The sequence below is a fragment of the Neopelma chrysocephalum genome, unplaced genomic scaffold (genome assembly GCF_003984885.1).
Source record: "Neopelma chrysocephalum unplaced genomic scaffold, ASM398488v2 Primary Assembly neopelma1_95336, whole genome shotgun sequence".
Classification (NCBI taxonomy): Eukaryota; Metazoa; Chordata; class Aves; order Passeriformes; family Pipridae; genus Neopelma; species Neopelma chrysocephalum.
In genome coordinates, this window is record NW_020924015.1 from 1 (window position 1) to 11,664 (window position 11,664).

General features: G+C 68.1%; 1 protein-coding gene across 1 annotated transcript; it reads right to left on the reverse strand.

The window, feature by feature from the left end:
- Positions 1-2,584: 2,584 nt before the first annotated feature.
- LOC113980827 lies at positions 2,585-11,658 on the reverse strand. Its single transcript, XM_027708044.1, has 8 exons — positions 11,571-11,658; positions 7,873-10,783; positions 5,374-5,509; positions 5,151-5,286; positions 4,552-4,635; positions 3,361-4,364; positions 3,266-3,312; positions 2,585-3,175 (listed from the first exon to the last, which is right to left on the reverse strand). The coding sequence occupies exons 1-8, from the start codon at positions 11,647-11,649 to the stop codon at positions 2,713-2,715; spliced, it is 4,860 nt and encodes a 1,619-aa protein (XP_027563845.1). The 5' UTR covers positions 11,650-11,658; the 3' UTR covers positions 2,585-2,712.
- Positions 11,659-11,664: the final 6 nt, after the last annotated feature.

Here is an 11,664-nt window from a genome sequence, read left to right on the forward strand (position 1 = left end):
TGTCAGTCGGTGGGGATGTGGCTGTCATCCTGTTATCCACTGGGATCTCACCACGTCCATCCTGCCATTTCATTCCTAAAAGCTGGATCTCCTCTGCAGGTCCCTTTACTCTGTTCCATGGAAAACCCCACTTTTAGTGGGATTTGGATTGTTTTTTCCAGTTTCTCAAACCCTTCAGCTCTGCTGCCCCACTCGATGATGTCACCGATGTCCCACAGGGATTCCGGAGCCTCCCCCTGTCCCAGCACAGTCTGGATCAATCCATGGGGGAGAGATGGGCCCTTCCCAGCCCTGGGATGGTTCCAGGGTCAGGGGATCAGAGCCAGGGCTCCACAGGCCTGGGCCAGTGGAATTCCAGCATCCTGGGGCACCGGCTGCTTTGGGAATTGTGTTTCCCTTGGGAAAGCTGCTGTGGGGGCAGAGGCACCATGTGACCCCTGAGGATGTGGAAAAATGGGAGGAAATGTCCTTTCTGGACCTCAATCCCATCACTTGCAGCAGCCTGAGGTCCTCTGGGTGCCAAAGGTTCTGCAGATCCTGGGATGAGCCACATCCACACCCCCCATCCCTCCAGAGCTCAGTTCCAGGCATGGAAAACTAAGGAGCTTTAGTCCCAAAACTCTGCATCCTCAAGGGTGCTGGAGGAGGATGACGGACACCTCAGCATCCCAACCCCCCTCCGTGCTCCCAGCTCTGCTCTAATTCCGGGAATTTAATTGGAAAAATGTCTCCCAGCCTCGTGATTTCACCTGAAAGGTAAAACTCAAAGAGGGGAAGTCGGGATTTTTCCTGGTTATTTGAGTCCTGGAGCACAAAGGACCCGTGGCCCAGCACCCCCCTCCCTGTGTCCCGTCCTTCCCACCCGGATTCCGGAGGATGCTCCACGTGTGCTCCCGGCACGTTGAACTGGGACATCCCAAAAAAGCCACCGGGGCCGTGGCGCCGTCACAGCCGGGGGTGGCAGGGAGGTGACAGGGTGACATTCCCAGCGCTGGGCTGGGAACGCTGGGAACGGCCTCAAGTGGCACAAGGGGGTGGGGTCGTAGGTGGGATTTTGGGAATATTTTGGGAATATTCCTCCTGAAAAGGGTTGTCCGGCCCCGGGAGGCTCAACAGCCACGGGGATGTGGCACCTGGGGACACGGGCAGTGGTGGCACTTGGGGACACGGGGCAGTGGTGGCCCCGGGGCCAGGCAGACTCGGGGGGTCTCCTGCGGTTTTCCCACCTCAGCAATTCCCTGATTCCGTGGTGTCCCAGTTTCCCCAGTGCATTCCCATCCTCCTTCCCGGCTCTGTGGGCAGATGGAGTGGGGGGGGGGTGTGTCTGTCCCCATTCCTGTGGGAATGTCACCATCTGTCCTGCTGCTCCGTGACATCCAGCCTGGGGGGACATTCCCAGTGCTCCCAGTGTAGAGCAGCCTCCGGTTTACTGGGAGTGGAGGGAAATTCCCAGGCTGGGAATGACTGCGGGGCTGGTCCGTGTGAACTGGGCTGTACTGGGAGTGGCTCTGGGGCTGCCCTGTATGGACTGGGCTGTACTGGGGCTGGTCTGTGTGAACTGGACCATACTGGGCTGTACTGGGGCTGGTCTGTGTAAATTGGGCCATACTGGGCTGTACTGGGGCTGCCCCATATGTTCTGGGCTGTACTGGGGGTGGCTGTGGGGCTGCAGGTGCCCCCCCTGGTCCGTGGGTGCCCCCCCAGGTCCGTGGGTGCCCCCAAACCACCCCCTGAGCCTCATTTGCATTTTTTGCTCGTTTCTACATTAACCCCCCAATTTGGGGGTTTATTTATTTGGGGGGGGGGCACTGGGGGCACACGTGGTGGCTCCCACTGTCACAGGACCCCCCAGGACTGGGAGGCTCCAGCCTTGTCCCAGTGGGTCCGGAGGGAGCGGGAATGAACACAAGGGGAATAAGTAGAAGAACAACCGGAATAACCTAAATAGAATTTAATAAAATAGAAAAATAGAAAAGAATAAATAAACCACAATAATCAGAATAAACAGACTTAAAGAGACTCCCGGCTTTAAACACAGACCCGGGGCAGGGCACTGGTGGGACTGGGAGGACTGGGAAGTGCCCTGGAGGGACATTCCAAGGTCTGGAGGCACTTCAATGCCCAAAGGGAACATGGACACACATCCCAGGGGGGTTTTCCAAGGCCTGAAGATACTTCAGAATCCAAAGGGAACATGCAGACACACCCCAGAAGGATTTCCCAAGATCTAAAGAAACTTCAAGATCCAAAGGGAACAGGGAGACACATCCCAGAGGGATTTTCCGAAGTCTTGAAGAAGTGGAAAGCGCCCTGGAAAGACATTTCAGAGTCCAAAGGTGCTTCAAGGCCTGAAGGGAACATGGAGACACATCCCAGAGGGATTTTCCAAAGTCTGAAGATACTTCAGAATCCAAAGGGAACATGGAGACACATCCCAGAGGGATTTCCCAAAGTCTGAAGATACATCAAGGTCCAGATATATCTTGATATATCTTGATAAATATATCTTGATAAATCCCTCTGGGATGTGTCTCTGTGTCCAAAGAGACACGGAGACACATCCCAGAGGGATTTCTGAGGTCCAAAGGGACACGGAGAAGCCCCTCAGGCGGTTCCAGGGGTCCCCAGGTGCTCACAGTTCCGGGGTGTCCGGGATGGGCCGCGGCACTGGCATCACATTCATGGGAGCACTGGGACAATCCCATCCTGGGGCTACTGCTGGTCACCCCCCGGGTCACTCCCGGCCCTGAGGGGGGTCCCACCCCTGAGGGGGTTCCCATCCCCGAGGGGGTCCCTGTCCCCAAGGGGGTCCCGATCCCCGAGGGTATCCTTGTCTCTGAGGAGATGCCCGTTCCCAAGGGGGTCCCTGTCCCCACAGGCATCACCATCCCCAAGGGGGTCCTTGTCCCCATGGTGATCCCTGTCCCCACGGGTGACCTGGTCCCCAAGGGGGTCCCTGTCCCTGCGGGTGTCCCCATCCCCATGGGGGTCCCTGTTCCCATCCCCATGGGGCTCCCTCTCCTTGTGGGGGTCCCTCTCCCCTGTTCCATCCCTGGGGAGGTCCTTGTTCCCATCCCCGTGGGGGTCCCTTTTCTCATCCCTGTGGGGGTCCCTCTCCCCCTGGGAGTCCCTGTTCTCCTCCCTGGAGGGGTCCATGTTCCCATCCCCACGAGGGTCTCCGTTCCCATTCCCACGGGGGTCCCTCTCTCCCTGGGGGTCCATGTTGCCATCCCCAGGGGGGTCCCTCTTCTCCTCCCCGGAGGGGTCTCCGTTCCCATCCCCGTGTTGGTCCTTCTCCCCAGAGGGGTCCCTCTTCTCCTCCCCGGGGTGGTCTCTGTTCTCCTCCCCGCAGGGGTCTCTGTTCCCATCCCTGTGGGGGTCCCTCTCCCCCTGGGGATCCCTGTTCTCCTCCCCGGGGTGGTCCCTTTTCCCATCCCCGCGGGGGTCCCTCTCCCCCTGAGGGTCCCTCTCCCCGTGGGGGTCCCCGTTCCCATCCCCACGAGGGTCCCTCTCCCTCTGAGGGTCCCTCTCCCCGTGGGGGTCCCTGTTCCCATCCCCACGAGGGTCCCTCTCCCCCTGGGGGTCCCTGTTCTCCTCCCCCCGGGGTTCCCTGCGGGCGGGTGCCCTGCAGCGGCGGCGCAGCCGTCGGTGGGTGCTCAGGTTGGCCTGCGAGGCGAAGGCGCGGCCGCAGCGGGCGCAGGCGAAGGGCCGGTGCCCGGAGTGTGCCCGGCGGTGCAGCCGCAGGTGCCCGCGGCTGCGGAAGGCGCGGCCGCACTCGGGGCAGGGGTGGGCGCGCTCGGGGGGCGGGTGGGCCCGCACGTGCAGCTCCAGGCTCTCCCTCCAGGCGAAGCCGCGCCCGCAGCGCCCGCACACGAAGGGCCGCTCCTCGCCCGGCCCCGCGCGGTGCCCGCACGGCCCCGCCGCGCCCGCGGGGCGCTGCTGGCACTGGGGGCACTGGGGGCACTGGGGGCAGCGGGGCCGCCCCCGGTCCGAGCCGCGGTGCCGCAGCAGGTCCCCGCGCAGGCAGAAGGCGCGGCCGCAGTCGGGGCAGCCGTGCCGGGCGCGGTTCCCCCCGCGCAGCCGCTTGTGCGTGAGGAGGTTGCGGCGGTGCCGGAAGGCTTTGCCGCAGGTCCCGCACACGAACGGCGGGCCCGGGGCGGGGGGGTGCTCGGCCCGGGGAGCCCCCGGCTCGGCCCCGCAGCTCAGCCCCAGCCCCTCACACGGGGGCGGCCCCGGCTCCCCCCGAGGGGGGTCCCCGGCACAGCCCCCCAAGGTGGTGTCGCTCCAGCCGGAGCGGGGGGCACTGAACCCCAAGTCCCAGAGTCCCCCGCCATCATCCTCGCTGGCAGAGCCGTCCTGGGCACCTGTTGGGAAAAGGGTGTCAGCACAGGGGGTCCCAGACCCACCGCCGGCCCCTCACCCACCCGGGGGGGCTGGGAGGGACTCCCACCCGGTCCGGGGGAGTGTCAGACGGGGGGTCTGGCTCCAGCCAGCCCCTCAGGGCACAGTGACACCTCAGGGTGGCCCCACGGGATGTCCCCAGTCACTCACCGGTGCTGGAGACGTCAGAAGCTCTGCTGTCCCCCCCAGCACAGGGCGACTCCTCCTTCATGTCGCTGAACTTGGACGTGGAGCCTGTGCAGGGAAGAGACCCCTCAGTGCCCCCCAAAATGCCCGGTGAGTGTCACTGGGGGACTGGTACCGCCACCAGGCCACAGCACTGGGAGCTGTGGGGGCTGCACTGGGAGCTGTGGGGGCTGTGGGGCCGGGCACAGGGGATGGGGGGCTGTGGGGCAGCAGGGCCGGGGTATCTGGTGCCTTTATTCCTCACACCCACAGATGCACTTGCTGCCCTGCCCTGCACCGAGAGATGGCAGGTCGGGCTCTGCCAGGGGGCTTGGGCTGCAGACCCCTGGCTCAGCCCCCAGATCCCTGACCAAGCCCCCAGACCCCAGCTGAGCCTCTGAACCCCTGGCTGAGCTCCTGGGCCCCCCACTCAGCCTCCAGACCCCCAGCCAAGCCCTGGACCCCTGGCTGAGGCTGTGGACCCCCGGCTCAGCCTCCGGCCATGCCCCCAGCCTGGTGACACCCCCATCTCTGTGCCCCCAGCCCTGTGACACCCCCAGCCCGGTGCTCCCCCGGCCCCTCACCCAGACTGGCCACCAGGTCGTAGTTGTCAGCCATGACCTCTCGGTACAGCGCCCGCTGCCAGGGCAGGAGCTCTGCCCACTCCTCGGGGGAGAAGTAAATGGCCACCTCTTCGAACGACACGTCGGGGGGCACCCCCTGGAGGGACAGCGGGGGGCTCAGGGGAGCCGGCAGCACCGACCCCTCGCTGGGCACCCCTTGCGGGTCACCCCAGGACTGCGGTACCTCCCGGGCCCCAAAGGGTCCTGTCCCGGGGCTGCTCCGGCCCCCGCAGTCAGCACAGGGGGCCTGGGGGGACTGCCAGGGCTGTGGGGAGCCCCGGGAGGAGTGGGGACCCCCGGGGCTCTGGGGCTCCCTGGGGCTGCGGGGACTCATGAGAAGAGCAGGGACCCCCAAGGCTGGGGGGCTCCCCGGGGCGAGAGGAGTGGGGTCCCCTGGGGCTGTGGGGACCCCCCGGAGGAGCAGGGACCTCAGGGGCTGCGGGGACCCTACTGATGAGTGGGGTCCCCTGGGGCTGTGGGGACTCCCGGGAGGAGCCGTGGGGACCCCCTGAGCCGTGGGGAGCCCCGGGTGCCGCCCCCCGGTCCCTGTGAGCCCGCCTTCCCCCTTCCCGGTAACCGCGCCCGGAGGCGCCGGGACCGCCCCGTCCTGTCCGCCCCCCCCGCCCCCTCCGCGGGGACCCCCGGAGCCCCCCCATCCCCGGACCGGCCCCTCCGCCGGGACAGCGGGGCCGCCGCACCCCCGGGGCCCCCCTGAGCCCTCCCGACGCTTCCCCGGGCCCCCCCCTTGCTCACCGTCTGCATCTCCGGGCGGGGCCCGATGGCGGCGGCGGAAGGGGCCGGACGGGGGGCGGCACCGGGACACGGGGGGCACCGGGAGGGGATGTGGGGTACCGTAGACCCACCCCCCGCACCCACGGGCCGGGGGATCCCCGCGTTTTTTTGGGGGGGGCTCTGCCCGGGCGATGGCGGCCGCGATCGCCCACCCCGGCAGCATCGGCCACCCCCCGAGCGGGGCTGCTCGGGGACACCCCCCATGCTCTCCAAGACCACCTTTCACCCCCCCAAATCCCGAGAAACCAGCCCGGCTACTCCGGGCGTCCGAGAGCCCCCACACCGGAGGGTCCCACACCGGAGGGTCCCACACCGGGGCAGGAACAACCAAAGCCACCCTGGGTCCTGCCCCTGCAGCCCGCGTGCCCAATCCTCCCAGAACCCACCCGGGGTGACACCAGGTGCCCTCAGCCGGGACAGGGGGTGTCCGTGTCCCAGTGCGTCCCCTTAGTGAGAGCCCTCGGTGTGAGACCCCCAGTCTGCCTCCAGGAGCACGGGGGGGTTCAGTGCCACCCCAGTGGACGTGAGGGTGACCCCGGGGTGGGCTTGGTGGCCACGCTGGTCCTGAGCTCCCACCTGGTGTCCAGGGGAGGTTTGGTGGCCGCAGGGCGCGCTGGAGGGTCCCGGCACTGTCACTGTCCCGGCGGCCCCTTGGTCACGGTGATGGCCCGGGGGCTGCAGCTGGCACAGCCTTTGCCGGGATTCAGGCTGGGATTGAGGCTCCAGGGAGACCCCCGTGCCCCCCCATTCCCGGACAGAGCACCCGGAGCTGCTGGAGCCATCAGAAGCTTTTATTTTAAATAACCTCAAAAAATAGAATTGCAGAGAGCAGAGCTGGGGAAGAAGAGGGCTGGGGCGGGACCCCCCGCCCGGCTGGGGCTCCAGTGGTGGCTGCCCCGCGTTGGTCCCCTCAGAAGATCCTATTCCCTTTGGGATGAAGCAATGGCAGATCCCGGTGCCCGTGGCCAGAGCTCTGCCCGAGGCTGCAGCCCCCTGGCCACTGGCTCTGTCACACCAGGGGGGACACAGAGATGCCAAGCAAAGCCCAACAAGCATCCCATGCCCCCCACGCCCCTGGAAGCCCCCCCAGCCCCCACCAATATCAAGTCCCAAAGCACAGTTATCCAGAGCAAGCAGAAGCACAAGCTGCCCCCCCCGCCCCCCCGGACCAGAGGCATCTCCAGGTCCCTTCTGGAAGCAGAGCTGACCCTTTCCAAGCCATTTTCCTGGCTGTTTTCCCAGTGCTCTCCCAGCTCCTCTATATGGAGCTGGACTGGGGATCCCAGGTCATCCAACAGGAGAAAGGGCCTCAAGACTCCTGCAGTGGCAGGGCTTGGCTCTTCCGTCCCAACCATGTCCTTGTGGAATGCCATCCAGTCTGGAACAGCCTGGAAGGTTCTGGAAGCAGTTGGAGCCCTCTCGCCCCTGTGGCTGCCTCCAGAGGATGCAACTTTTAAGCCACTGGATCCAGCTCTTCCCAGTCTATGTGGCCGGAGCCAATGTGGCAGATCCAGGTCCAGTGGCACCCCCTCCAGTCCTTTGGTGTCTTCCCGAGCCAGAAATGGGCCGTGTCCCAGTCTGGCTCTGTTTTGCCCCATCCAATCCCCACCAGGCTCCTCCAAGTCCCAGTGTCATGTCCAGCCAGAGGCGTCACCCTGGCTCTGACCCCTCAGCTCTGACCCCTCGGCTCCGTCCTCGTCAGGGTCCGCTGTGGGTGAGTGTGGGAGCTGAGGGCCGGCCCTTGCCCGTGGGGGTCCTGGTGGGGGTCCCAGTGCAGGGGGGTCCCAGGCAGCCAGGGCAGGTCCTAGTGCGGGGGCAGGGGTGGGGGTCCTGGCAGGGGCCCCAGCGTGCGTCCTGGAGCACATCCCCACGAGGGTCCCGGGGGGGTTACAGACAGCCGGGACACGGGGCCGGTTTTTCCTCGATGTGCTCCTGCTCCGGCGCTCCCGGCGTTCCCGGCATTCCCGGCACGCGCTTCTCCTCGAAGGCCCGCGCGCAGCCCCCGGCCTTGGCCCAGAGCTGCCCCCGGGGGGGCTCGGGGGGGCGGGGGGCCAGGCAGGCGGCACAGCAGCACGGGGGGGGCAGCCCCGGCGCCCTGGGGCCCGGACCCTCCCCCGGGCACTTGCACGGGGGCACCGGGGGGGCTCCGGGGCCCGGGGGGTGCTCGTCCTGCATGAGCTGCAGGAGGATGTCGGCGGCGCCCGAGGGGCTGTCGGGCCGGGCCGGGGGGGCCCCGCGGGAGCAGGGGGGCAGCAGCAGGGCCGGGGGCTCCGGGCCCTTGCCCAGGGGGTCCCCGGCGGAGCAGGCGGGCGCGAGGCCGGCGCCGTGGGTGCGGCGGTGCCGCAGCAGATGGGCCTTCTGGCTGAAGCCCTTGCCGCAGTCGGCGCAGCGGAACGGGCGCTCCCCCGTGTGCGTGCGCAGGTGCACGGCCAGGTTCACCTTCTGCCGGAACCGCTTCCCGCACTCGGCGCACGTGTGCGGCCGCTCGGCGCAGCCGTGGGGGCACTCGGGGCACGGCTGGGGCTGCTCGGCGCAGGGCAGCGGCTGCTCGCAGGGGTGGGGCTGCTCGGCACAGGCGTGGGGGTGCTCGGCGCAGCCGTGGGGCTGCTTGGTGCAGGCGTGGGGCCGCTCGGCACAGGCGCGGGGACACCCGGCGCAGGGGTGCAGCTGCTCGGCGCAGCTGTGGGGCCGCTCGCAGGCGTGGGGCTGCTCGGCGCAGACGTGGGGCCGCTCGCAGGCGTGGGGCCGCTCGCAGGCGTGGGGCTGCTCGCCGCAGGGCCGGGGCTGCTCGAGGCAGGGGTGCAGCCGCTTGGCGCAGGGGCACTTGGCGCAGGCGTGCAGCTGCTCGGCACAGGCGCGGTGCTGCTCCGTGCAGGGGTGGTGGTGGTGCTCGGCGCAGGGGCGGCGCTGCTCGGGGCAGGAGTGGGGCCGCCCGCGCGGGTTCACGGGCGGCCCCCCGTGCTCGCCGCAGGCCTCCCCGCAGGGCCCGCAGGGGAAGGGGGCCCCGGCGGGGTCCGCGGCGCCGGGGGCCGTGCCGGGGGGCCCCGCGTGCACCCGCTGGTGCACCCGCAGGGACAGTTTGCTCTTGAAGCGCTTGGGGCACTCGAGGCAGGTGAAGGGCTGGCGGCCCAGGTGGGTCTTCTGGTGGGCCAGCAGGTTGGGCTTCTGCGCGAAGCGCTTCCCGCACTGGGCGCAGGCGAAGGGCCGCTCGCCCGTGTGCACCCGGTAGTGCGTCACCAGGTTGCCCTTCTGGTTGAAGCGGCGGCCGCAGACGCCGCAGGTGAAGGGCCGCTCACCTGTGTGGATGCGCTGGTGTGTGGCCAGGTTGGTTTTGAGGCTGAAGCGCTTCCCGCAGGTGTCGCAGCGGAAGGGGCCGCGCCCGCCGGCGCCGTGCCCGTGCCGCAGCAGCCGCTCGCACTGCGCCAGGCTGCGCCCGCACTCGGGGCACGGCCAGGGCCGGGCCTCGCCCGCCCGCGCCGGGGGGGACCCGGGGGGCAGCTCCGCGCCGGGAGCGGGCTCGGGGGGGGCCCCGGGGCACGGCTTGTGCCCCGCGTGGCTCTTCTGGTGGGCGACGAGGGCGAGCCAGAGCCCGAAGCTGTTCCCGCACTGGTTGCAGATGAAGGGCTTCTCGGGGGGGGCCGCGGCATCCCCCAGCCCCGGCTGCGCCCCCGGGGGCCCCAGGAGGGGGGGGCCGGGGGAGAAGTTTGGGGGCGCCTCGGGGGGCCGCAGCAGGGGCACCTTGGGGCAGAAGCCGTCGCCGCAGTGGGCGCAGGGGAAGGGGGGCTCGCCCGGGGGCTGGGGGGGGAAGCCCTTCTCCTCGCAGGGGAACAGCTCGGCGCCCTCGGGGGGCTTCGGGGCGGGCGGGAGCGGGGCGAAGGGGGGGTCCTGCGGGGCGGGCGCGGGGGGCAGCAGGGCGGGCGCGGCCCCGAAGGGCGCGGCGGGGGCCGGGCCGCGCGCCAGGCAGCGGCGCTGGCGGGGGACGTGCGTCTTCTGGTGGGCCTTGAGGGACACCTTGTCCTTGAAGCACTTGTGGCACTGGGCGCAGGGGAAGGGGCGCAGGTCGGTGTGGGTGCTCTGGTGCGTGACCAGGTTGGTTTTCTGGGTGAAGCGCTTCCCGCACTGGGCGCAGGCGAAGGGCCGCTCACCTGTGTGCACCCGGTAGTGCGTCACCAGGTTGGTTTTCTGGTTGAAGCTGCGGCCGCACAGGAAGCAGGAGAAGGGCCGCTCGCCCGTGTGGATGCGCCGGTGCGTGATCAGGTTGGGCTTCTGCCGGAAGCTCTTCCCGCACTCGGGGCACACGAAGGGCGTGTCCTCGGCGCAGCCCCGCGCCGGCCGCGCCCGCGCCTTGCCCTCCTCGGGGTGGGCGCCGTGGATGCGCTGGTGGGCCAGCAGGTTGGCCTTCTGCGAGAAGCTCTTGCCGCACTGGGCGCAGGGGAAGGGCCGCTCGCCCGTGTGCACCCGCCGGTGCGTGAGCAGGTTGGGCCGCTGGCTGAAGCTCTTCCCGCAGTCCCCGCAGCGGAACGGCTTCTCCCCGGTGTGGATCCGCTCGTGCGTCACCAGGCTCTGCTTCTGCCGGAAGCCCTTCCCGCACTGGCCGCAGCGGAAGGGGCCGGGGACGCCCCCCTGGGCCCCCCAGCAGCCGGCGCGGGGGGCCGGGGGGTCCCGGGGGGGCTCGGGGCCGCGCTGCCCGCCGGGGAACCAGCGGCCGGAGCTGCTGCCGGCGGCCGGGAACAGCTCCAGGGAGCCGGCGCCGATCCCGGGCTTCTCCTCGGGCTCCACCTTGCTCACCCGCCCGGGCTCCACTGCACCGGAGACATCCCGGAGTCAGCCCGGCCCTCGGGGAATTCCGGGCTGTCCCGAGTGGGAAGGCCCTGGATCCAGCCCCACCCGCTCCACGTGGGACCCCCAACATGGAATCACCGTGGTCTGTGGCCCCCCAAACAGCCTCTGAACCCCCCCGAAGCTCCCAGTTTGTGACACCTCGAAGTGCCCCCAAATTCCCCCCAAAAACCCACTGCACTCCCCAGTTTGTGACACCCCCCCCAACCTCCTGCACCCCTCGGCCTCGCCCGCAGTGGTGCTGGTTGGTGCCAGGAAAAAAATGCCAGTACCTGGCCCAGACTGGTCAAAACTGACCCGAAATTACCATAAACTGGCCAGAACCCAGTTCGGAATGGCCCAGAATGGGAGCAAACTGCCCCAGGATGACAAAAACTGGCCCAAAACTGCCCAAACCAGCCCAGAATGGCCAAAACTGGTTGAGAATGGACATAAACTGGTCCAAAACGGCAAAAACTGGTCCACAAAACTGGCCACAAATTGGTCAGAAATGGCTGCAAACGGGCCCAGAATGGCCACAAAATGGCTCCAAAATGGCTGAAAACTGGCCCAAAATGGACATAAACCAGCCCCACGCTGGCTCCAAACTGACTCAGAACAGTCCTAAACTGCCTTACACTGGCTCAGAACGGCCCCCACTGACCCCAAAACGTCTCTGAAGGTCCCAACTGTCCTCAGACGGTCCCAGCCCGTCCTTTTCCCGGAGCCCCCAATCCCAGCGCTCCCCCATTCCCGAGGATCCGGACTCACCGGCGCAGGGGCTGCCCAGGGCCTTGGAGTCCTCCGGGCCCGTCCGCGCGGCTCCGAACGGCTCCTCCGGCGGCTTCATCCCAAACAAACCCAC